General features: G+C 43.6%; 1 protein-coding gene across 3 annotated transcripts; it reads left to right on the forward strand.

The window, feature by feature from the left end:
* The first annotated feature begins 1161 nt into the window (after nucleotides 1-1161).
* On the forward strand, nucleotides 1162-17969 carry enc3 (ectodermal-neural cortex 3). 3 transcript variants are annotated; one of them, XM_055943803.1, is made up of 3 exons: nucleotides 1162-1426; nucleotides 5145-6960; nucleotides 16775-17969. In XM_055943803.1, the coding sequence occupies exon 2, from the start codon at nucleotides 5152-5154 to the stop codon at nucleotides 6919-6921; it is 1770 nt and encodes a 589-aa protein (XP_055799778.1). In that variant the 5' UTR covers nucleotides 1162-1426; nucleotides 5145-5151; the 3' UTR covers nucleotides 6922-6960; nucleotides 16775-17969. The 3 variants fall into 3 exon arrangements, with proteins under 3 accessions (XP_055799778.1, XP_055799779.1, XP_055799780.1); XM_055943804.1 differs by having other exon boundaries at nucleotides 16778-17969; XM_055943805.1 differs by lacking the exon at nucleotides 16775-17969 and adding an exon at nucleotides 13066-13314.
* The last annotated feature ends 8480 nt before the right edge of the window (nucleotides 17970-26449 follow it).

A 26449-nucleotide genomic window follows, 5' to 3' on the forward strand; every position in this document is an offset into this window, starting at 1 on the left:
AGCATCAGACCCCAGGCAGCTGGTGGAGGGGAACACAGGTCCCAGGTCTCTTTGGTGGGGAACACAACACAGGTCCCAGGTCTCTTTGGTGGGGAACACAACACAAGTGCCAGGTTTCTTTGAAGATCAGTGAGGTGAGAATATAGTCTGACAGGCAGGCAGAGATACAGACAGGCAGAGATACAGACAGACGGACGGACGGACGGACGGACGGAGGGAGGGAGGGAGGGAGGGAGGCAGGCAGGCAGGCAGGTAGAAAGGGAAGCAGGTAGACAGGCAGACATGTAGACAGGGAGGCAGGCAGGCAGGCAGGTAGACAGGGAGGAAGGTGATGAAGTCTCTCCCCCTCTGGATTGGGACAGTCTGATGCTGCCTAAGGAGTTCCTCCGAGCCACTGTGCTTCTGCCTCTGCATTGCTTGCTCTTTTATGTTTGGTATCTGTAAAGCACTTTGTGACAATTGCTGATGTAAAAAGGTCTTAATAAAATAAATGTGATTGATACATGCTGCCTCTATCTGGGGTTCTCTCTCTATGTGTTCACATTTGTTTTGTTGGTATGGCATACTATTGGGGAATTTTGAGTTCGGCATTAATGTTATACTCCAGAGATTACTCTCTGAGCATAAATCCATTCAGTGTTATAACAAAAATGTGTGCTAATTGGAACGGTAATAACTTATAATTCCCCTAATCTACATCCCTGATTACCATACTAAATCCTTCAGAAAATTACAAGAATTTCCCAAAAACAATGAGCCATAGTCTGTATTATTGGACTTTGACCAAGCTTACATAACAATGTGTACTGTACATGTAAGTCAGTAGTAGTACAATAGACCTCTTTTGTCTGTAGACATGCAAGCATATTGGTGAACGAAGTGTATAGCAAACCCTTATAAAACGGTTTCATTAAAGAAATCATATATATTAAATAAACAATGATAAAACAGCTTGACTAAGTATTGGTGTCTGTCACAAAATGGATATGTAATTGCCTAGTTACATAAAAGGTTAAATAAAAATGAGAAAATTAAAAAATAGCTGAATATTAATCTATTATTCAATTGTTCAGGGGGGAAATCTCAAACTTTCTTCTCTGCTGTGATTGGACGAGAGCATGCATAGACATGAGTAGGAGGAGCGTATGGAGCTGTAACTTGTGCTTCGTTACAGCTGTCGATATTGTCTACAACGCAGACGCACTGTGAACAACTTTGCAAACGCTTACATTTATTGTGTATTAAAAACACAGAGAAATATAACAGATGGGTTAGCAGTGTTCCAGCTATCCAGGAGAAACATCGTCTGAACTTCGTTACTTAGAAAGCTATTTCGTGAACTAATACATTAAACTACCGAAGAAGTTGGGTGCCCATTGCATTGTGTCTTGGTCGGATATTGCTGCTTTGCTCCAAGACGATTTAGGTAAGGATTTGTTTCGATCACAGAGATACGTGCTTGTTTTGTCACTTCTTGTACTTCCGAAATATAACTAGCTGCTTGTAACATCCGATCCGTTGATCCGGAGCTTGCAATAGTAGCCGTGTATGTTTGCCAGGCTGATCTAAGTTCGGAAGAAACTGAGCGCATGCTGGACATGGTTTACATTTAAAGACTGTCCAGATCTTTGGCGGCTACTAATAAGTATGCACAAAAGACTGCACAAAACGAATGGGATTTCACTCTGTGTCGTGTTGGAGTCCTTGCGCTTCAGAAGTTTGGTTAAGCACAATGCTTGTATGTTTCTTATCCCTTTTATTATTGGCCCTTATTCTATTAATGTATTGATTTGCAGTTGTTTTTGGGACATAAATAAGCCTCATGAAATGTGAATAGTTCAATTTATTAAACAGTTCCCTCTGCTCGTCAGGCATTAAATGTTTTCTGAAATAACTAAAATTAATTGTATATAATTTGTTGAAAAAATTCAATTCTGAATTGCATTTTGGCTATCAAACAATATTATGAACAAGTCTTTTAAAAAATAAGTTACCTAATTTGCTTTTAGTGTTGCACAATTTGGACAATTTATAGCCTGAAGGTGATGTTCGGTTTTACACAGGGAGTTGAATGCGTTGCCTATGGCACCGTCTAAAATGAGCTAGCTACGGAGGGAACAGTCATGGGAGGTTGGCATCGTGATTCATAGGCGTAAAATGCTGATAAAAGCCAGGAAAGTGATGTCCACACCCAGGTAGCATACTTCTTCACCTCACCTGGTTATATATAATATAACTAGGTATTTAATGAGGATTAAATTCTATTTTTATTCATTTGTCAGTAATTAATTGATTACTGGTAGATTTTGACAGATGATTTTTGATTCCCTTGTTGCCAGTGTGTAAACACAAACCTTATCATGTATCCTTTCATCTTCCAAGTCCAAAGTTCATTTCCGGATCCATCCTACTGATAAGAGATAATGTCTTTATAGACTAATGACATTTAGTGGCCAGGCTTGTATTTATTCAGAATGGGAGTGTCAGGGTTACATTTCAATGTTTGCTTTAACATCTATGCTGGCAGGGTAAGGGCTTCGTTACACTACTTTGACAACACAAACTAGGTCTAATTATACACTTTTGGGCAACCTGACCAAATTCACGTAGATGTGTGTTATAGATCTGTCATTCTCATTGATGGCAAGTCTAAGAAGCAGATCTGTTCTATGTGCGCTATTTATATACTTAAGTTAGGTTTAAAAATAAATAAAGATAGTTTTAGATGGTACAATGATTATCTAAACTATACTTTATTGTTTTGTAACAAACATACTTAGAATTTTAGGAACCAGGAAATTGCCGAGAGATATCTAACTAGTGCATCTTTAAAATATCTGTGAAAGAGAGATCTACCACATCTATACCACATACCCCCTCTGAGTGTTACAGTGCAAAGACAAGGCCATGGCTACAGATACGTTTTCGCCCCGCCCGTCCAGAAACCTCTTTGTTAAAACTACGGATCCGGATCACGTTCTGCACACGTTATTTTACGCATTCGTAGCTGCTGCTCTCCCCCCCCCCCCCCCCCCCTCCCTTCACGTTTATCTCTTTACGAACCCTCTTTTTAACCACGATGATGTAGCTTATGTCTCTGCCTCGTATTTTATTTAAGCTGTGCAGACATATAACATTTGGCGATTTGAACGAACAATCCAAAACATGTATAGTATGAAGGCTATAACGTTCGCTGTCTGTTTTAACTGATATTGTAGTTGCACAACCCAGTCCCCTATAGTTTGGACACGTTTTGTGTGATGCGGGCTAATCTTTTTATAGTTGCTGCCATATCGTAGTTCCTGGAAGAAGGAAAAAAACACGACTTGTCTGCCTACTGCGCATCTTATCCAATGTTTGCAATGATGATGGAAAAAGTCATGTACAATCGCCAATTAGACTGCGTGTCTGTCTTGCAGCTGAACGTATATCTGTATCCAGACGGGTAAAAATAGTCTGAAAATGGGCGCATTCGTCATGCATCGCTCGGTACCATAGTTACGCCATATGCTGATATAGCGGCGAGAGTAAATAGCTGCATGTAAACTCCGCATCTAAGAACTTGAAATCGCTAGATTGACTGTTTTTGTATCGTGTTTATGTTTGGAATACTGACGACAAAGTTTGTACGAATATGTTGATAATGTAAATAGCTGCATTTAGACTACTCCCCTCCTGAAAAAAATAAAGAACATGACATTGTGCTTATTAAAAGCCTAGTGAGGTGATGCAATAGTAAGAACAGTTTTGTGTAAAACATGAAGTTTGTAGTCTTCACCAGTGACCAGACAAAGGCGATCAAGGATACGGAGGCGGAGCGCTCAGCATATCAGCAGTGGTGGAAAAAGTACCCAATTGTCATACTTGAGTAAAAGCAAAGATACCTTAATAAAAAGGACTAAAGTGAAAGTCACCCAGTAAAAAAAACACTTGAGTAAAAGTATTTGGTTTTAAATCTAAGTATCAACAGAAAATGTAATTGCTAAAATATATTTAAGTATCAAAAGTATAAATAATTACAAATTCCTTATGTTTAACAAACCAGACTGCACACTTTTTCTTGTTTCTGAAATGTACAGATAGCCAGGGGCACACTCCAACATGTACAAACCAAGCATTTGTGTTTAGTGAGTCTGCCAGATTAGAGGCAGTAGGGATGACCAGGCATGTTCTTTTGATAAGTGTGTGTGAATTGGACAATTTTTCTGTTCTGCTAAGCATTCAAAATGTAACAAGTACTTTTGGATGTCAGAGAAAATGTTAGGAGTAAAAAGTAAATAATTTTATTTAGGAATGTAGTGGAGTAAAAGTTGTTCAAAATATAAATAGTAAAGTTTACTTACCCCCCCCCCCCCAAGCAGCAGATTGAAAAATACAGATGTTTTATTTTTACGTCTGGGCAAATTGGAATACAGGAACTCCTTATCTGTAGCCACTCCATTAAAAACAACAGCTGTCCTTGCAAGAATTTCCTTTAATACCGGTGGACAGCATTTTTGCTCTGTTAGCCAAATAGAAAATTAAAGGCTCTTTAAAATATCTGCACATTTGTCAATCATTGCATTAATCAAGTGTGCAGCATGGTTTAGATGAGGAGCTCCTGTATAGTTTGAATTTCTATCCTTATTTTGTTTGTCTATATACTACGGTATTTAAGGTATGCCATAGCTGCAGGAAGTAGGGGCTGCATCAATAAATCATAAAATATTATGTTTTTTAGGGGGGGGGCGGTTTAAAAAATTCTCAAAAGTAGTGCACTGGGCTTTAATAGTCCTGTATTAGCGGATATACCAGTCTGCAGCTCCAGCATGGGCAAAAAGATTTGTCCAGCCCCCCCCCCATTTTACAGCACCCCCACCCCAAAACTACTCACACATGAAACAGGAATGTGGCTTTGGCCACACCACATCCCAAGGCTAGTGTAAACAGAAGTTGCAAATCTGATGTTGAAGAGCGATAGGGCTCACTAGACATATTTTAGTAATGTTAAATGTCCCTAATAAGTCTGTAAAGGGAGCGGAACATATTTTGATATCCAAGACCATGTCAAGCCTGTAAAGCTAAAGAAATTGATACTTCATAATGACATTTTAGAACAATATATGTAGATATATTTAATAACATTTAGTTTGTTTGCCCTCCAGGTCCAAGATGTCTGTGAGCAACCATGAAAACAGGAAGTCCCGCTCTAGCTCTGGCTCCATGAACATCCAGCTATTCCACAAGACGTCTCATGCGGACAGCCTCCTGACCCAGCTCAACCTGCTCCGTAAGCGAAGAGTCTTCACTGACGTGGTCCTGAGGGCCGGGAACCGTGTCTTCCCTTGCCACCGTGCAGTGCTGGCCTCCTGCAGCCGCTACTTTGAGGCCATGTTTAGCGGAGGCCTGAGGGAGAGCCGCGATGCCGAGGTCAACTTCCGCGACACGCTGCACCCAGAGGTGCTGGAGTTACTGTTAGACTATGCCTACTCGGCCCGCGTCATCATCAACGAGGAGAACGCAGAGTCCCTTCTGGAGGCCGGGGACATGCTCCAGTTTCACGACATCCGAGACGCCTGCTCTGAGTTCCTAGAGAAAAACCTGGCACCGTCCAACTGCCTGGGCATGATGCTGCTGTCAGATGCCCGCCAGTGCCAGCGGCTCTACGAGCTCTCCTGGAGGATGTGCCTGGCCAACTTCGCCACCCTCAACAAGACGGAGGACTTCCTTAGTCTCCCTAAAGACAAGGTTCAGGAGCTTGTGTTCAGCGAGGAACTGGAGGTGGAGGATGAGAGCCTGGTGTACGAGGCTGTGATAGACTGGGTAAAGGCGGACATAGAGAGGAGGCTGGGTGACCTGCCGGAGCTGCTGCGCTGTGTGCGCCTGGCCCTGCTGCCCGAGACATACCTGCTGAAGAACGTGGCCTCTGAGGAGCTGGTGATGGGACACAAAGTGGGCCGGGAGATCGTGGAGGATGCAGTGCGATGTAAGATGAGGATCCTCCAGAACGATGGCATTGTGACAGGGTTCTGTGCCAGGCCCAGGAAGGTCAGCCAGGCCCTGCTTCTCCTGGGTGGTCAGACCTTCATGTGTGACAAGGTGTACATGATCGACAACAAGACCAAGGAGATCACCCCGAAAACTGACATCCCCAGCCCTCGTAAGGAGTGCAGCGCCTGTGCCATTGGCTGCAAGGTCTACGTGACTGGGGGGAGGGGCTCTGAGAACGGGGCCTCCAAAGATATGTGGGTCTACGATACCCTGCATGATGAGTGGTCTAAAGCCGCGCCCATGCTGGTGGCCAGGTTCGGACACGGGACAGCTGAGCTTGATCACATCCTGTACGTTGTAGGTGGACACACCTCTCTGGCTGGCTCCTTCCCAGCCTCTCCGTCAGTCTCTCTCAAACAGGTGGAGCAGTATGACCCACAGACCAACAAGTGGATCCTTGTAGCTCCTCTCAGAGAGGGGGTTAGCAATGCTGCAGTGGTGGGGGCCAAGAACAAGCTGTTTGTCTTCGGGGGCACCAGCGTCAACCGAGATAAGTTTCCCAAGGTGCAGTGCTTCGACCCGGTCCAGAACAGGTGGACGGTGCCTGCTTCCTGCCCTCAGCTCTGGCGCTACACGGCGGCGGCTGTCGTAGGCAACCACGTCGTAGTGATCGGTGGAGACACCGAGTTCTCGGCCAGCTCGGCCTACCGCTTCAACAGTGAGACGTTCCAGTGGTCCAAGTTCGGGGATGTGATGGCCAAGAGGATCAGCTGTCACGCGGTGGCGTCGGGCAATCGGCTGTACGTGGTGGGGGGATACTTTGGGGCTCAGAGGTGCAAGACCCTGGACTGTTACGACCCCTCTACAGACTCGTGGGATAGCGTGACCAGCGTGCCCTACTCGCTGATCCCCACAGCTTTCGTCAGCACCTGGAAGTACCTCTCAGCGTAGTGACGGGGCAACAGGAAGAAGTGGCTGTTAGGATCATTGGTGAGTTGCTTCTTAAAACACGTAGAAAACATAACGGGTCACACAGACCCAGGTTAAACTCTAAAAACAATAAGAATGGAAATCGCAGTGTCTCAAAGTTGTCGGGGAGATTAATTGATAAACCATATTAAGAGGGCGGCACAGGCAAGGACATATCTTTTTAAAGAATCTTGCAAATGAGGAGGCGGTTTGTCTCTGCAGAGCTATTAAAGAGATTAATCATCGACAAAACAAATCCATGTGTTTCAAATCAAACTTCAGAACTGGAAACAAACGAATGAAAGAAAGTGAAAAAAAATGTGTTAACACATGCGTCCCCCCTCTAAATCGACCCAAATCCTATAAATGTGGAGGACAGTAGGCGTGCAGGAAGAGGTTAAGTCACGTTGTTCCACTCTGCTCTCAGTCGATATTAAAGCATCACTCTCCTTCATAGTTGTTCCCCCTTACTACACTATGGCCTTAATACAAATATTTGACTGGATTTATATAGTTTTCCAGGTGCTCGAGGACTTTACAACACTTTCGGTCGGGCGAGATCAGTCATTTGTCCTCCCTTGTCAGTCCAGTATCAGTGACCCCAGGCACAGGTGGACATCAGAAGGGACCGACACAGTTTCAGTCCTCTGTTGTCATGGTTGTCATGGTTGCCGATGACTACAACATTATCTAATCGGGGCCTCTGGCTGGGTCTCTGGCTGGGTGTTGGATGATAAACATGGCGAAGTCAGTAGTTTATGGAGCAGTAGGAAATAGGAATGTCAGCCTGGCAGTAATTACAGACACACAGAGCCGCTCCACGTCGCTCTAGCCCTCAATCACTTTCAGCACAGGAGCAAGACAGAGTTCAGGCCTGTGCTTGCAATACACTGCAGTTCCTTGGTGAGGAGTGTGCAATATCTGTGAGCTGGTCACAGGCCTCAGGCTGTATCCTCTAGGTCCTAGGATGTGGCAACAGGGGCGTCAATTTGTTATGGCAGTCGCAACCACAATTTACACTGAACAGAAACATAAATGCAACATGTAAAGTGTTGGTTGCATATTTCACAAGTTGAAATAAAAGATAGCAGAAGTGTTCCGTACGCACAAAAAGCTTTTCTCTCAAATCTGGTGCACTAATTTGTTTACATCCCTGTATGTGAGCATTTCTACTTTGCCCAAGATAATCCATCCACCGACAGGTGTGGCATATCAAGAAGCATGATCATTACACAGGTGTATCTTGTGCTGGGTACAGTAAAAGGCCACTCAAAAATGTGCAGTTGTGTCTCACAACACAATGCCACAGATGTTGCAAGTTTTTGGCGCATGCAATTGGCATGCTGACTGCAGGAATGTCCACCAGAGCTGTTGCCAGATAATTTAATGTTAATTTCTCTACCATAAGCCACCTCCAACGTCATTTTAGAGAATTTGGCAGTATTCCAACGGGACGGGATCGTCAGAGACCAGCCACCGAGACAGCAGATGAAGAATTTTTGCGTGCTCGTTGTCCTCACTGACTGCAGTTTGGCGTCGTAACTTATTTAAAAAAAATATATATAGAGATTTTTTTTAAATTCAGTGTAAGTGCTCACCTTCGATGGCCACTGGCATGCTAGAGAAGTGTGCTCTTCATGGAATAATCCCAGTTTCAACTGGGCCAGGCAGATGACAGCGTGTATGGCGGTTTGCTGATGTCAACGTTGTGAACAGAGTACCCCATGGTGGCAGTGGGGTTATGGTATGGGCAGAAATAAGCTTTTATCGATGGCAATTTGAATGCACAGAGATACCGTGACTAGATCCTGAAGCCCATTGTTGTGCCATTCATCCATCACCTCATGTTTCAGCATGATAATGCACGGCCCCATGTCACAAGAATCTGTACACAATTCCTGGAAGCTGAAAATGTCCCAGTTCGTCCATGGCCTGCATACTCACCAGACATGTCACCAATGAGCATGTTTGGGATGTTCTGCATCGATGTGTATGACTGCGTGTTCCAGTTCCCGCCAATATCCAGGAACTTCGCACTGCCACTGAAGAGGAGTGGGACAACATTCCACAGGCCACAGTCAACAGCCTTGATCAACTCTATGTGAAGGAGATGTGTCACACTGCATGGAGGTAAATGGTGGTCACACCAGACTGACTGGTTTTCTGATCCACTCCCCTGCTTTAAAAAAAATATATATTAAACGTATCTGTGACCAACAGATGCATATATGTATTCCAAGTCATGTGAAATCCATAGATTAGTGCCTAATGAATTTATTTAAAATGACTGATTCCCTTATATGAACTGTAACTCAGTAAAATTGTTAATTTTAGCTAGTTGCATTTTTATATTTTCAGTATAAAATACGCTACTAAAGTCATTCCAATCCTGATTTTAAAAGGCCAATGCAGTTTAGCGGTATTGGCAGGCTGATTTGAGGACCATGTGGACGACTTGGGAGCGGGAGGGAAGGATGTTTGTGTGGCTGGCTGGCTTTATCGATGCAGCTGCAGTGAACAGCTCAACGTTTTCTTAAAACAGTGCCGAGGTAGAGATGGCTGTGGGTAACTACTGTTTTGACTTGGGAGGATGACATGTCCTCAACTGGCAGCTTCATTCAATAGTACTCGCAAAACACCTGTCTCAACGTCAACGGTGAAGAGGCGACTCCGGGATGCTGTCTGTTGTTTTTGCCCATCTTAATCTTTGATATGGCTGAGAGATGTTTTTTTTTTCTTTGCAACTCTGCCTAGAAGGCCAGCATCCCGGAGTTGCCTCTTCACTGTTGACGTTGAGACTGGTGTTTTGCGGGTACTATTTAATGAAGCTGCCATTTGAGGACTTGTGAGGTATCTGTTTCTCAAACTAGACACTCTAATGTACTTGTCCTCTTGCTCAGTTGTGCACCGGGGCCTCCCAATCTTTCTATTCTGGTTAGAGCCAGTTTGCGCTGTTCTGTGAAGGGAGTAGTACATAGCGTTGTATGAGATCTTCAGTTTCTTGGCAATTTCTCGCACGGAATAGCCTTAATTTCTCAGAACAAGAATATACTGACGAGTTTCAGAAGAAAGGTCTTTGTTTCTGGCCATTTTGAGCCTGTAATCGAACCCACAAATGCTGATGCTCCAGATACTCAACTAGTCTAAAGAAGGCCAGTTTTATTGCTTCATTAATCAGCACAACAATTTTCAGCTGTGCTAACATAATCGCAGAAGGGTTTTCTAACAATCAATTAGCCTTTTAAAATGATAAACTTGGATTATCTAACACAACGTGCCATTGGAACACAGGAGTGATGGTTGCTGATAATGGGCCTCTGTACGCCTATGTAGATATTCCATAAAAATTCTGCCGTTTCCAGCTACAATAGTCATTTACAACATTAACAATGTTTACACTGTATTTCTGATTAATTTTATGTTATTTTAATGGACAAAAAATTAGCTTTTCTTTCAAAAACAAGGACATTTCTAAGTGACTCAACTTTTGAACACGTGTGCGTGTGTGTGCACACCACATGTTGGTGGCACTTTAATTGGGGAGAATGGGCTTGTGGTAACGGGTGGAATGGTATGGTTCGATTCCATTCACTCAGTTCCAGACATTATGTGCCATCCTCCCCTCCGCAGCCTCCACTGATACACACACACACAAGACGCCTGCATCTCAACCATGTCAGCGGTCTAAAGAAGAGAGTAGTAAGGGAAAGGCAGTGTGGAGTGTAGATGGCGAGTGAGAGAGAAACAGAGAAGAGAAGCTATATTTTGCACTGCTTGGCAGCCAGGAGCCTTAAAAATATGTTTCTCCCAAGGCTGTCAACCAGGGTAGAAGAAAGCCATGGGTTTTTCTCTCCCTCGTGTTGACAACACTCCAGTTGGCTGCTAGAGAGTTCGCTACAAATTTGTAGTAAAAACATTTTGTAGGTTTGACTGCTCTGAGGATTGATCACTTACATCTCGTAGACTTGACTCTCAGTTGTAAAGTACATACATTTTGGCTTATAGCTAGCTGGCTGTTGGATTCAAATAATGCAGCCTGGGTTTTATGGTTTCATCGGTCAGGATTTTCTATTTATTTTTTAAATACTGCATGTTGCGTCCAGAGATGGCAGAAGAGGCTCAGGGACTGTTCTTAAAGGTCAACTTTGGGCAAAAAAATTATGTCTTTAAACGGTGTAACTGATCAATGCACTATCATACCAGGTCATTAAACGCTTTTAAAACAAAAGAAAAATGGATGAATACGTTTTTCTACAGCAGGGACATTTCTTACCGCTCTCCACAGCTTCTGTTCAAAAACAAATCCTGTGAAATGACATCAACACATAATGGCTCGCTACAACTAACTACGTTGGTCGCGGCGTGCATGACCAGAATGACACATCGATGAAACACCAAAGGCCCACCTTGTTTCTGTTAGAAAAAGAAAGAGGAGGAGTTTGAGCACGAAAAAAGTTCCAAGTCAACGTTTAACCACGGCTAAAATGTGGTGGCTGTTTGTGCGCTTTTCAGCAGCCGTGGCGTCACACAGGTGGGCGCTACATGTTCGGCAATGGAGAACCAGTACCTACAGAGCTGAGCGGGTCCTATGTAGGAACTGACCGCCAGAGACGCGCTCTGGGTCAATTTGTCACACTGCTTCTCTCTGGCTGTACCATTGATGCTTCCTCCGCTGAAGCTACAAGGCCTTTCCACACTGTCTCAACTCCTAGCTTTTCATCCGAAGCCAGATGGAGACGTTCCATCTCAATTTTAAATGTTTTATTTATTTAGCTTTTTATGTGCTTTGAGATTTATTTTATGTTATGAAAAGCATTATACAAGTGAAAATGATTATTATTACTGTGTTTTATATGCTTATGAAACCACCCTGTCTTCCACTCATACTACAAACACACACACCACCCTTTTCCTTCTAATTCTAGAGGAATAAAGGTCTGGCTTTCAGTTCCATTGGTAATGATTTGATTTGGGGAGATTTGATTTGAGTTGGGGTGGGGAGATTTGAGTTGGGGTGGGGAGATTTGATTTGAGTTGTCTTGGCGGTTTCTTCTAGTGTAATGATCAGCTAGTTTTCAGCTGTCTTCTCTCCAGATGGGTCTGACCACAGGTTCAGGCCACAATCCATTCACTCCCTGTTGATGGACAAAAATATTTGTGACTGTAAACACTCGTATTATGGTTTGTAGTAGACTCCTAGTCTAGACAAGAAACAATCTGTTTTATTGTAGAGCAGAGGTCTAAGTGTAGATTGTTGAGTGAGCTCCATTTCTCACACATGGCAGCAGGAACATGCTAACAATTACACCAGTAATATTACGTCAAGATACCAGTGCAACAGTTTTAACACATTGAAAAAAATGGATACAGCTAAAAACTGTATGAAAGGGAAAAGAATATAGGTAGAGACTCAAAACCAAAACAACAGAAACCCCTCCTGGATTCACCCCAGAAGGATGGGTTAGGAAGATGAGTAGACTGCCTAAACCATCTAAACTGGAACAACTATTTCAGTAACAGGTGAAATAAGGTAAACAGATAGATTTTTCTAAACTAATCCAATGGTATTTTATCTTTGTGTTGCATAAGATTAATGCTTAACAGGTTTTGAAACGAACACATTTTGCAACTGCAATAGAGCATGCTGGGAAGTATAATGATGGGTGTGGTTTTGAGTGTTTATTCTACACAGTAAGAATGACACAATCACACTCAATCCTTATTCTACACCACTGAGTGTTAATTTCACTCATTGCAGAGTTAATTGAACTATTTTAGAGTAAAATAATAGGAACTCTGCTGGAATGACATTATTTCTTGTGGATTTCTTCTGTTTTCCTTTTGCTTGTATAGCACCTTAGAGTAGTTAATCATGAGTTGAAGGAGTTGGGTCTTAGCTGACATATGTGGGGGGAGAGGTATCCTAGCTTAGCCCCAACACTGTGCTGGTGTAGGCCTACAGGCAGATGTAACTGGAGATCTGAGCACAAAGTTCAACGAGGTCTCCTCGGACACCCAACAGGCTTAGCAATGGCTGTTTTGTTCTCACTCACTCCTTTCTCCCTCCTTTTTCCTGTCTCCCCTCTTCTTTCTCTGCCCCCCCCCCCCCTCTCACAAACATCCCAGAAACAGGCCCGTTTTAACTGTTCCAACTGAAACCTGAGGCGGTGGGCGGCTCTGTGATGGGGCACACCTGGACAGGGTCATAGGCCGGTGGGCAGGCTTCAGTGGGTCTCCCCAGACTGCTGTTTTTAAAGAAGGGGCCGAGGATGGATGGATGGATGGAGGGAGGAGAGGCCCATTGCCGCCGCTCAATACTGTTTTATTAAAGACCACCAGGAACACTCTCTGAATGAACCTTTTTATAATGGCGTCTGTGTTCAGCCCCCCCCCCCCCCCCCCGAGAGAGAGCGAGGGAGAGACTGGGTGAACTCAGGGCACGTGCCCCCACTCAGTTTTGAGTCTCCAGAGTAATCAATCTGTCACGTTTATGGCCCTTGGCGCAGCATCATTTGCATAAAACGAATAGGGTTTTTTATTGGTCTTTTCTCCACGGTGCGGAATACAAAGGGAGAATGTGCTTAAAATGGCCGACTTAATCTTCAGACTATAATTTGATCACTTTAAAACAGATGAGTCGGCAGCGCTGTAGGGCTTCTTCAAACGCTTGCAGCCAGCAATTAGTCTTGAGTTATTACACTATGTATCCCTCAGAAGCATGTATCATTGAAGGGGGTGTTGGTTTGCTGTATTCTCTGTCCCACAGTTAGTCTCAATCCAGGGTCTGCTAGGAACAATGTTTTATGTTAGAATTTGTCAGGCACAACTAATGGTAAGACAATGCTCATTTGCATTAGTATGCTGTCTGACTGTTAGCCCACGGACAGAGCTAGGCTTTTAGCCCACGGACAGAGCTAGGCTGTTAGCCCACGGACAGAGCTAGGCTGTTAGCCCACGGACAGAGCTAGGCTGTTAGCCCACGGACAGAGCTAGGCTGTTAGCCCACGGACAGAGCTAGGCTGTTAGCCCACGGACAGAGCTAGGCTGTTAGCCCACGGACAGAGCTAGGCTGTTAGCCCACGGACAGAGCTAGGCTGTTAGCCCACGGACAGAGCTAGGCTGTTAGCCCACGGACAGAGCTAGGCTGTTAGCCCACGGACAGAGCTAGGCTGTTAGCCCACGGACAGAGCTAGGCTGTTAGCCCACGGACAGAGCTAGGCTGTTAGCCCACGGACAGAGCTAGGCTGTTAGCCCACGGACAGAGCTAGGCTGTTAGCCCACGGACAGAGCTAGGCTGTTAGCCCACGGACAGAGCTTGGCTGTTAGCCCACGGACAGAGCTTGGCTGTTAGCCCACGGACAGAGCTTGGCTGTTAGCCCACGGACAGAGCTTGGCTGTTAGCCCACGGACAGAGCTTGGCTGTTAGCCCACGGACAGAGCTTGGCTGTTAGCCCACGGACAGAGCTTGGCTGTTAGCCCACGGACAGAGCTTGGCTGTTAGCCCACGGACAGAGCTAGGCTGTTAGCCCACGGACAGAGCTTGGGGGGGGGGGGGTCTAATGAGCAGATGTTTAAGGGAAAGGGACACTTTGCGAAACTGAAATTAGCCCCTTGATTACTTCAGTTTGACGCAGCGGGTGTCCATTGGATTTATGACTGGGTGTGTGTAGCCTTTGATGCATTTCTTATCATTAAACACGCGCTTGTTCTGGAGATTTCCGTGTAGCTAACAATGATTAAACATAGAAACCGAGGAACTGGGCAGAGCCAATCAGGTGGCAACTCATCAGAGACAGAGCGATGATAGGCCATGGTCCAGTGCGTTGTGGGGTAGCAGTATTGACTCCGGGTTGGTAGAGGCTGCAGGGTTTTGGTGAAAATACATCCTTCCGCCCAGGACTGGAACTAGTCAACTCCTGATTTTGTGTACACTCAGGTCAAGGCCAAAAGGAGTGTACACTCAGGTCAAGGCCAAAAGTAGTGTACACTATATAGAGAAAAGGGTGCAGACTCTCTGGCTTGTACTGTATGTAGTGGAATAACCAGACTCACTGGTATGGGCTGGTGTTAGGAAATAGGTGAAAGGCCAACTGTGAGGTAACACAGAGGAGAGTTTATGGCTGTTTGACCCTTTACTAATATGAAGAAGAGCCAGTCGAGACAGGCTGAGACGCACACAGACGAGGCAGGGTTGTCTGAGCCTGTCTGATGGTAGTGAAGGTGGTGACGACTGATCGTTGATCTCTGAGGTTGTAGAGTTCACCTCATTAGGACTGAGTTGAGATTAGTTGCTTTGCAACGTGAACGCAGCTCAATGTGAAACCTGACTTTAAATAGAAAGATAACTACTATATTTAAAGGTGCCGTACTTGTGAAACAGTGATAGGGTGGCTGGCAGCAGGGGGTAATACTCCTGGTGGTGCTGGGTATCATCTACCCTGGTGGTGCTGGGTTTCGTCTTCTACCCTGGTGGTGCTGGGTATCATCTACCCTGGCGGGGCCGGGTTTCGGCGTCTACCCTGGCGGGGCCGGGTTTCGGCGTCTACCCTGGTGGATTTTTTAAAATGTTTTAATTAAAAACAGCTGCAGGGACTGCCAGGACACCCGCACAGTGACACACAAACACTCGCTGCAGTGGTATAAGCAGCATATTAGTCAACGTAAACAAAACAGTTTTTACATGTATTATGTAATATGTATGCACTATAATATGAGAGCAGCAGCCGCTCTCTAGTGTTCATGGTAAATGGGTACAGGCCTCGGTAGCTTTGATGAGAGAGTGTAGCCTCGGTAGCAGATACTGAGAGGAGACTCGGGCTCCTGCTGTATTATCCAGCCTCTGCTCTGAGACGAGGGGCTACCCAGGTTTCTGCTCTGAGACGAGGGGCTACCCAGGTTTCCACTCTGCTCTGAGACGAGGGGCTACCCAGGTTTCCGCTCTGCTCTGAGACGAGGGGCTACCCAGGTTTCCGCTCTGCTCTGAGACGAGGGGCTACCCAGGTTTCCGCTCTGCTCTGAGACGAGGGGCTACCCAGGTTTCCGCTCTGCTATGGTAATGAGCTCATTAAGCTGTCTTAGACTACCTCCAGCAGTCTCTATCTGCTGTAACCCACAATGCTTTGGTGTCTGTTAGGCACACCTATACACACAAACAGAAACCAACACAAACAAACAGCTCCCGCAGACCGAAGAGCATTATTTCCCAAAATGCAATTCAGAATGTAACTTTTTTTTTTTCTTCAAATGAACTGTTCCATCTTAACAGCAGGGGAAGGAAATTAGATTCTAAAATATCTGAGGCCACAAAGAAAGAGTGGGATAAGAGATTCCAGCTACAGAACCCAGAGGAATCACCACAATGTATCTACAGCTGAACAGATTTCTGGTTCCAGAGCTGACAAGCAGTACTTGTCGGTCTAGAATCATGATAAGCCTGGATGTGTATTGGTTTATTCCAAAATTAGGGTTAAGGCATGAGGTATTTTTATTTGCAATAATATTACATTAATACAACAACAAAAAAGTAATGGGAACAACTCCTATCCTACATTTGTGGGTATTTCTCTCTGTCATAAAGCATGAATAATGGTATGTTGATGAGCATGATGAGACACTATACTGATGAGCTGTTTTAATGGTCCACACTGAATTATCTGCATTCTCACTTCCTGTATATGAGCTGTTTTAATGGTCCACACTGAAGTATCTACATTCTCACTTCCTGTATATGAGCTGTTGCTAGACATGTGGCAAGTGGTCACAGAAATGTGAATGATTCTCATGGACCAACTCAGAGTTCTTGGTATTCCTAACGCTTATCTTCTTTCTCTCTCAGCAGTGGTGTCTGGAATGCAGGCTTGTCTCCCTTCGGTGGCTGTGGAATGCAGTGGTGGTGTGAGGGGTTGTCAACCCTGCCCTCCAGGCCTGCAGTCAGAAGAGAATCACATGTCCCCAGCTGCAGAGCAGTAGCGTGGCTAAACTGGGCCTAAGGTCGGGTGAGGAGAGGAGCGGCCTGTCCCTCCCAGCCCACCTCATCTGATGTTTCCTCTGCTGGTTAACTTTCCATCGAGATACTGGCCTGAGCTGTACCAGACCACTGGGAAGGTGTGCTGCAGCCTAAGGAATGCACTACAGAGGAAAATGGACGCCGTACTGTACATCCCTCTGAGTCCTGGGGCTCATAGTGTCAGTCAATCAGTCATAAACACACTATGTTCAGAGCATACAAACAATCTGTTCTATGGATTCTATTTCTACATTTCAGAGACTCTTATCAACTCCAGAATAACTGCAGCTGAGGAGAGGACTGATTGTGATGTCACTCTAAAGGAGCTGCCACATTGGTTCTCCTGCTCTGACAGAGAAGGACATGGGGTCTGGTCCACTGGGATCCTCCAAACACTGGGTTATTGACTGTGTTCCTCAGGTGGCATTTGTTGAACTAGTGACAAACTCAAGGAGGCCTTGCCCATGTTAGTTAGGAGGGAGTTAATTTTGTGAAGTGTATGATTTTGTGCATGGAACAATCTTCCTGTTTATTTTTAGACTTGGACTCTAACTTCCCTCAATTTTGGTCAACTAAATTTGTATCTTCTTTCTCAACTTAAAACACACTGCAAGGGATGTGACTCATGGCTGAAGATACAAAAATCACAATTTGACTAAATGTATGTTGAAAATGCCTGTTGTATGTTGTCTCAGGATTTATGCAATTATTTGTATTTGTGCGTAGTTTGGATGTCCCCCCCCTGTTGCAACCTTCTTTTTTGTGTTTTCGGTTCTGTTTGTGGCCTGAAAGAGAATGTGTGATTTAATGTTAAACTGAGCTCTGTGAATGTACAGACTGTCTCACTAACAGAACATTCACAGGATGGCTCGAACGCAAGGAGACCCCATTTTAGGGTCTGTCTAGAAGTTTAAACTCGTATCTACCTGAGGATGTCTTCACAGCCATGCTTTGTCAAGTTGTCTTTCACTTTCATTTGTCTACTGAAACATCTTTTATATAAAAGTGACCCTTTTATCATGAATCAGATCTAAGTAGTATTATTTGTGACGGACCATAATATTTTGAACAGTCTGTATGATTTGCACAAAGAATTGTCTTAATTTTGTATATATTTTTTTCTCTAATTTTTACTGCAAACGTTCATGTTTACATTTGAGTAATTTAGGGGTTAAGTGCCTTGCTCAAGGCCATCGAACGATTTTTATTTTTTTCACCAAGTCAGCTCGGGGATTTGAACCAGCAACCTTTTAATTACTGGCCCAATGCGCTTAACCGCTAGACTACATGCAGTCATATTCAACCTGTTCCTCTTTCTACGAAGAGTGAAACCTACTGTTTTGAAGAATGGCATTTTCTACCATTTACTTTCAAAGCTGTAGTCTTGATACAGTGAAGTATGTTAAACATAAGTTTGATTATTTCTAGGAATGAACAGAATGTTACAGCTGTGAAGTGAACAGCATAGTACCTACCTGATTATATGGTTGTCTGAGGGCATGTCTGGAACATTTTCCAAATGGAAATTCCAGGAAGTTTGTGTTTAACAGGGATGCCTTTTTCCATTTGTCTCAACAGTGGGTTGGGCTCAAACTGTCACACCTGGGTCAAATACTTGAGCTGTTAAATCAACTACATTTTTTTTGGGGGGGGGGGGGGGGGGTGTATTTTATGAGGCTCACTTAGCTGTTGCAAAAGCAGCAGCTACTCTTCCTGAGGCCACACAAAACATAATGCAGAACATCAATAGACAAGACAGCTCAACGACAGACCTAGTTTTTTGTTTGTTTTTAAAGGCACACACATCAATGCATACACACAAACTATCCAGGTCAAATTATATACTTTCAAACAATTTGGAGAGTAAATTGTGGCACCATAAGATCTGTGCCTTTCAGATCGCTGTAGTTAAGGAACCACCGCAAGGCACGTCCACCCTGAGTGTCTCATTTCACAGGGACACAAAGATGTGTGAGACCAAGCCACCTTTTCTGTCATGAACCCTTGTTGCCATGAGGTTGCGTTACCTGAGGACTGGTTCTGCACGGAAAGAACGATCACATGGTGCGATGTCAACATACTTAAACCTTAGATGACAGATGCCCTTCCTTTGTTACAGGAACACCCCCCCCCCCCCCCCCCCCAGGTATGATTACTCTATATGGCTGGCTGTGAGGTATGTCGTCTGAAACTCCCTGGCATCTGCAACCATAATGCATCATTAGCTAGTAACCTTTAGAGAACAACTAATGTAGTGCAGTAAGCAGCTGCTAGTTCTTATACCTCTCCCGTCATACACCAACAGGGTTGGGTCCTCGTAGAAGAACTCTTAACAGCTGATGGCACACCATGTCACAGACACACAGGGGAATGGGTTGTCTGAATCTTCAGCGACTCATGTTAAACGCTGCACATGTCGGCTCAATCAGGAATTAACTTTTTTTTTTATTGCAAAATCTGTAACGCTTCAGCGATATGGAGAGTAGAGCCCTAACTGAGCCTTAACTGGCGATACCCGACACCCGTGTAGCTGATGTTTTGGCGATGTTCAGAGCGAGAAAGTGTAGGCTATATAGAAATAATGAAGCTCAAATTGAAAATGAAATGAGGATTTTTATCAGCCTAATCGAGGTGTATATTACATTCCAGTGGTCAAACTTGTTTACAAGTCTGCATGGGATTTCTCTTAATGCGACTTTATGCAGCCAACGGCAATGCCAAGAGCTGCTTGTGGATTTGACAGCTCTAATATTCCACCTCCGACCCCCACGCCGAGAGGACCTACAGACCACAGCACCACCAGCCACATCCACACCCAAACCAATCAAATCCCCCCCCAAGTCAACCATGCTGTCATGACTGGCCTGTTCGGGTCAGGTTTCCGTGTGGACCACACTCCTACAAGAGACATCTCTCTCAGGCTGACTACACGAGCGTTGCAAAATAAATTTAGAAATCTATGTTTTTCAATTATAGCACCCACAGTGCTTGCGCTTGCCCATGAGCGTCTGCGTTGCCAAGGGCTAAAATAGAAGTCAGTTCTATTTCTGATGCAGATCGCGCTGCAAGTCCTGCATCTCCCATCTCCTCATTGGTTTATAGAAGCAGGTACCCACGTGCCATCTCCTCATTGGTTTACCACGTGGGTGACTGAAAGACGAACGAGGTCGGTGGCGGTAACGCACCTAATTTATGAAAGTTGTCAATCACAATATAAAGTCAAGAGAAGAAAAAGCCTGGAAGGAGGAGAGACAACTAGAAACAATTCGGTTGACCGTTTTGTGTGTGGATTAATTGGTGGAGTAGAGGACCTTGTGCATTTCAGGTAAAATAACAACTCAATGTTCATATCCCAGGACAAATTAGCTAGCAACAGCAAACTAGCTAAAAATGACAAATTAGCTAGCAAGTGCAAGCTAGCTAGCTAAATTGCCATAAATGTTTAATGCTTTTCGACCTGTTCCCAAATTAATATAATTGGTTTAGAGTTTGTTTTGACATTATAACCTGCGTGTCGTGATTGCATTTGGTGTGGGGGGAAAAATACATTCATGCACGATGGCGCACGCGCAGCCGGTTTGGGTTCCGTGTCACACGGAGGGGGAGAGATCGAGAGGTATGGAGGTTTATGACAGCTCACGCCCATTATAAATCTCAAGGCAGCAGACAAAATCCCTTTGTCCTCTCACTGTGGAGGAATGGAACGTATGATGGGCCTATGGAGAACCTACCTCAGAACAGTAACATGCAATAAATGGACTTTGGGACAATATGTTTCGTCAGCCAACATAGGAGTAATGACAATAGATGGAATATGAATATGAATGTCGTTTTTGTTATGTTACTAAAAGTTAAATGGCAACGTTATAACGAAAACATTGAGTTTTCACAGTATGTGTACCTGATGTTTGCATACTGTACGTTGTGTGGGAAATATCCAGATCAACAATGTTTTTGTAAAGATGAAATGTGAAGTTAGTTGTCTAAATTGGATCTGAGTAAAGTCCAGACCTTGCCTTGTAACTAGTTATGCCCAGAGAACTTGCCCTAAAGGCAAAAACGCCCATTTCTGACCCGAGGGTATAAAACGTGAGTTAAGAATTATCACGGCTAGGTGACCATGAGCTGCAGCCAAGGTCCGATTAGTTGTAACCCCAAAACGCAACACGAGGTTGAAGAAGACAAAGGAACCTTTTAACAATCTATGCTACTGTTGAGTAGCTGTGTCTAAGAGGGTGAATTCAAGCAGGATCACCCGGCTACCACTCTCCAAGGAATCGTGTGTCTACACTGCTTTAATTCCTATGCTGGAGCCCTGATCTACACGGCTGGCTGTCCTCAGAAGACCTCTTTTCAGAACAAGGTCGAGGAAACAGACCACTAAGACAAAGAACACTGACATCGTGTGGACAATCAGAGAGTTACACCCGGTAACCGAAGAAGTGCCATCATGAGAGGAGAAGCCGAAACCCGGTCCACGAAGAGACACCCCATCGGAGACCTTCGACGCGTAATTATGTCATTATATTCTGACCCATAAGAGCGGCAGTTCAGGGCAAGGTGTTAGGGCTAAACTAAGCATAGTTTACAAATGTACCCAAGTGTGCTTTTCTCTCTCCCTCTTTTTAAATCCCCATTTTGTGTAACACGTGTCATATTGTGTTGTTCCGCTAGGGACCTGTTTCATTGTACTAAGTTCTAATCAATAGCCTAGACTGTGTGTTTGTGTATCTTATATTATAATTTTACCTTGTTAGTAAATAAATCATCAACTCAATTGGTGTGGTACGGACTTATTTAGTGGGACTCTGGTTTGTGCAGATTCCTAGATGATGCGACGTTCAGAATGAGACTTAATTAATTAGCGACACTTGTAAAATCAATATTATTTGAGTTAATTTGCGAAATTGAAACCCTATAAAGCCAAACTTTCCCCAGGTTACTGAGTTAATAATTACCTGATTTATTTAATCACATAATTATAAACAGTTACTCATTCGATGAACAGCAGTCCTCACAATCAATCCAACACCAACACCACTACAACGCCCACACCCCATTTAGACCCCCTCTTTGATCAGACCCCCTCAGATCAGACCCCCTCAGATCAGACCCCCTCAGATCAGACCCCTGCCCACCCCATGTCCCCCCACTCCCGCAAAGAGGTCCTCAACATGAAAGTCACACATACGCACAGGCCGTGAGCAGGCATACAGGCCCAACCCCCACTATTACACTAGCCCAAGCCAATGGCATGTACCAGACACTCAGCAGGCTCTGCTCACACTTACTGGCCTGAGGCCACACAACTAACAACATTGGACACTTTATGTAACACAAAGCCTTCACTATCTCATCCTGGAATATCCAAGGCCTGAGGTCATCTGCCTTTGGCCTAAAGAGCAGGAACCTCGACTTCATCAAAGAAATCGGAAATACAGACATTCTCATCCTACAAGAAACATGGTATAGAGGAGATGGACCCACTGGTTGCCCTCTAGGTTACAGAGAGCTGGTAGTCCCATCCACCAAACTACCAGGTGTGAAAGAGGGACTGTACTCAGGGGGTATGCTAATTTGGTATAGAGCAGACCTAACCCACTCTATTAAATGAGTCAAAACAGGAACATTTAACATTTGGTTAGAAATTAAAAAGGAAATGATCTCAATAGAGAAAAATGTCCTCCTGTGTGCTACCTACATCCCCCCACTAGAATCCCTATACTTTAATGAAGACAGCTTCTCCATCCTGGAAGGGGAAATCTATTTTCTCCAGGCCCAGGTACATGTACTAGTCTATGGCAACCTATATGCCAGAACTGGACAAGAACCTGACAGCCTCAGCACACAGGGGGATAAACAACTACCTGGAGGTGACAGCATTCCCTCCCCCATATGCCCCCCTAGGCACAACTACGACAACATAACCAACAAAAACGGGTCACAACTCCTGCAGCTCTGTCGGACGCTGGGTATGTACATAGTCAATGGTAGGCTCCGAGGGGACTCCTATGGTAGGTACACCTATAGCTCATCTCTTGGCAGTATTACTGTAGACTCCTTTATCACTGACCTCACAGTCATCCCACTGACACCCCTATCAGATCACAGCAAAATCACAGCCTACCTGAACAGACCAATACTCAATAATGAGGCATCAAAGCCAAAGGAACTGAATAATATTAAGAAATGCTTTAGACGGAAGGAACGTATCAAATCAAAGTTTATTTGTCACGTGCGCCGAATACAACAGGTGTAGAAGACCTTACAGTGAAATGCTTACTTACAGGCTCTAACCAATAGTGCAAAAAAAGGTATTAGGTGAACAATAGGTAAGTAAAGAAATAAAACAACAGCAAAAAGACAGGCTATATACAGTAGCGAGGCTATATACAGACACCGGTTAGTCAGGCTGATTGGGGTAGTATGTACATGTAGATATGGTTAAAGTGACTATGCATATATGATGAACAGAGAGTAGCAGTAGTGTAAAAGAGGGGTTGGCGGGTGGCGGGACACAATGCAGATAGCCCAGTTAGCCAATGTGCAAACCTACCAAAAAACAATTAGGCAACAACAAATTCAATCCCCTTTAGACAACTTCCTGGACAAAACGTTCCACTGTAATAGTGAAGGTGTAAACTTGGCAGTAGAAAACCTAAACAGTATATTTGAAAACAGAAGAAAATTAACAACATGAACAAATGGTTTGATGAAGAATGCAAAAATTTAAGAAAGAAATTGAGAAACATGTCCAACCAAAAATATAGAGACCCAGAAAACCTGAGCTTTCACTATGGTGAATCACTAAAACAATACAGAAATACACTACGGAAAAAGAAGGAACAGCACGTCAGAAATTAGCTCAATCTAATTGAAGAATCCATAGACTCTAACTACTTCTGGGAAAATTGGAAAACACTAAACAAGCAACAACACGAAGAGTTATCTATCCAAAATGGAGATGTGTGGATAAACCACAAACAGCAAAAAATATACATGATCAAATATACATCTTAGAATCAACTATTAAAGACGACCAGAACCCACTTGATTCCCCAATTACATTGAATGAACTACAGGACAAAATACAAACCCTCCAACACAAAAAGGCCTGTGGTGTTGATGGTATCCTCAATGAAATTATAAAATATACAGACCACAAATTCCAATTGGCTATACTTAATGTTGTCTTAAGGGTCAAAAATGACCCGCCACTATGTTTAACAGCAGAGAAAACCCCCTAAATTTCCAAGAGTGACCCCAACATTATAAAAAGTGAAACACTGCCTTTGTTCATATTTCCATAACAGCTGTACACCATCCGGGTACAAAGATTCTCTTAGGGTAATTTTTGAGCCGGCAGTTCTAAAATAATTTACACACCACAAAGAAAAGGAAAGGAAAGGGAAAAGACAGACAGACGGACGGACGGACGGACGGACGGACAGACAGACGGACGGACGGACCGAAAAGTCTCCATTACCTCATTTACATATTATGAGAGCTGTAACACAGTTGTGAAATCACAAAACCATGTCCATAATAACTAGTCAGGAAGAATAGAAACAGAAACAGATGGCCTATTCTCTATATTTAAAACACATCTTATGTAATAAAAATCTACATTTTATGTCTGGTTTTTCAGACAGACAGACAGACAGACAGACAGACAGACAGACAGACAGACAGACAGACAGACAGACAGACAGACAGACAGACAGACAGACAGACAGACAGACAGACAGACAGACAGACAGACAGACAGACAGACAGACAGACAGACAGACAGACAGACAGACAGACAGACAGACAGACAGACAGACAGACAGACAGACAGAGATTGTGTGCTACTGATTGAACTCAGACAAAACTAAAACTTTGTTGTGCAGCATCTCCCCTCCACGACCCCACACGACTCAAGTTCACAGACAAAATAAAAACTATTTCAGACAAAATAAACAAAATTTAAGACAAAATAAACATTTCCTAAAAGCATTGTTTACTAATGGGGAATGAAGTCAGAGGCTATAAAAGGTGCTGCAGATGACAGTCCCCCCAGTTCTCTCTCTGCTGAAGCCATGAGTGCACGTTTCAGTGCCCAACAGGTCAAAGATCAGATTTCTTCAGACGTCCAGGAAGAACAAGAGAACAATGATTTAGAAGAGGAAGAGGCATCTGAAGAAGAAAATGGGGAAGAATACAACCCAGAGCACAATGCATCATCTTCAGATGAAGAAGAAATCCCCCAAGCTGAAAGAGAGACATTTTAGTCAAAGAACAGCAAAATAACATGGTCCTTGTCACCATATGACAACCAGGGCAGGATGGCAGCACGAACTGTCATAAGGATGACCCCAGGGGGCCTTATGACCCCAGGGCCTAGGACCCCAGGGCCCACAAGACATGCAGTTGCCCAGGACATCGCCTCAACATTCTACATGTTCATCACACCAGCCATCGAAAAAATCATCCTGAATATGACACATTTGGAGGGTTTCCATAAATATGGAGACAACTGGAAAAGGATGGATGAGATTGACCTGCGTGCCTACATAGGGCTGCTAATCTTAGCGGGGGTGTATAGGTCTCGAGACGAGGCTACATGTAGTCTCTGGGATGCAGAGAGTGGCAGGGCGATTTTCCGTGTTAAGATGCCATTGAAAGTCTTTCACACTTTCTCATGAATGCTACGGTTTGATAACCGTGAGTCAAAACCTGCAAGACATGTGAGAGAGAAACTGGCGGTCGTAAGAGAGGTCTGGGAGAAGTGGGTGGAGCGTCTGCCATACCTCTACAACCCTGGGCCTGAAGTAACAGTGGATGAGCAACTGGTTTCATTCAGAGATACATTTTTATATTCATATCTGTAACGTAAGTGATTTTCACTGTTCATTTTATTATGTATTGCTGTACTATCATTGATTTATGCGATTGGTTTCTTTGACACTGATACTAATTACTGATACTAATCTATTTTGTCAAAAGGTCGCTGTCCTTTCCAACAATATATGCCCAGCAAACCAGCAAAGTACAGCATCAAGATATGGGTGGCCTGTGACGCACAATCCAGCTACGCTTGGAAGATTTTTATTTATTTATTTATTTATTTATTTAACCTTTATTTAACCAGGTAGGCAAATTGAGAACACGTTCTCATTTACAATTGCGACCTGGCCAAGATAAAGCAAAGCAGTTCGACACATACAACAACACATAGTTACACATGGAGTAAAAACAAACATATAGTCAATAATACAGTGAAACAAAAATAACAACAAAAAAAAATAAAAAATAAAGAAAAATAATAATAAATAAAAAAAATATAAAATTAAAATTAAAAAATAATAAAAATAAATATATAAAAAAAAAAAAAAAAAAAAAAAAAAAATACAAAATAGAAAAAATAATAATAATAAAAAAATAGAAAAATATTAAACAATAGAAATATAATAATAAAATAAATAAATAATAGAAATAAAAAAAAATATTATAAAATAAAAA

This window comes from Salvelinus fontinalis, chromosome 14 (genome assembly GCF_029448725.1).
Source record: "Salvelinus fontinalis isolate EN_2023a chromosome 14, ASM2944872v1, whole genome shotgun sequence".
Classification (NCBI taxonomy): domain Eukaryota; kingdom Metazoa; phylum Chordata; class Actinopteri; order Salmoniformes; family Salmonidae; genus Salvelinus; species Salvelinus fontinalis.

Bases quoted from the DNA above. Each gene is read 5' to 3' on its own strand.
- enc3 (XM_055943803.1), top strand. From the start codon at position 5,152: ATGTCTGTGAGCAACCATGAAAACAGGAAGTCCCGCTCTAGCTCTGGC.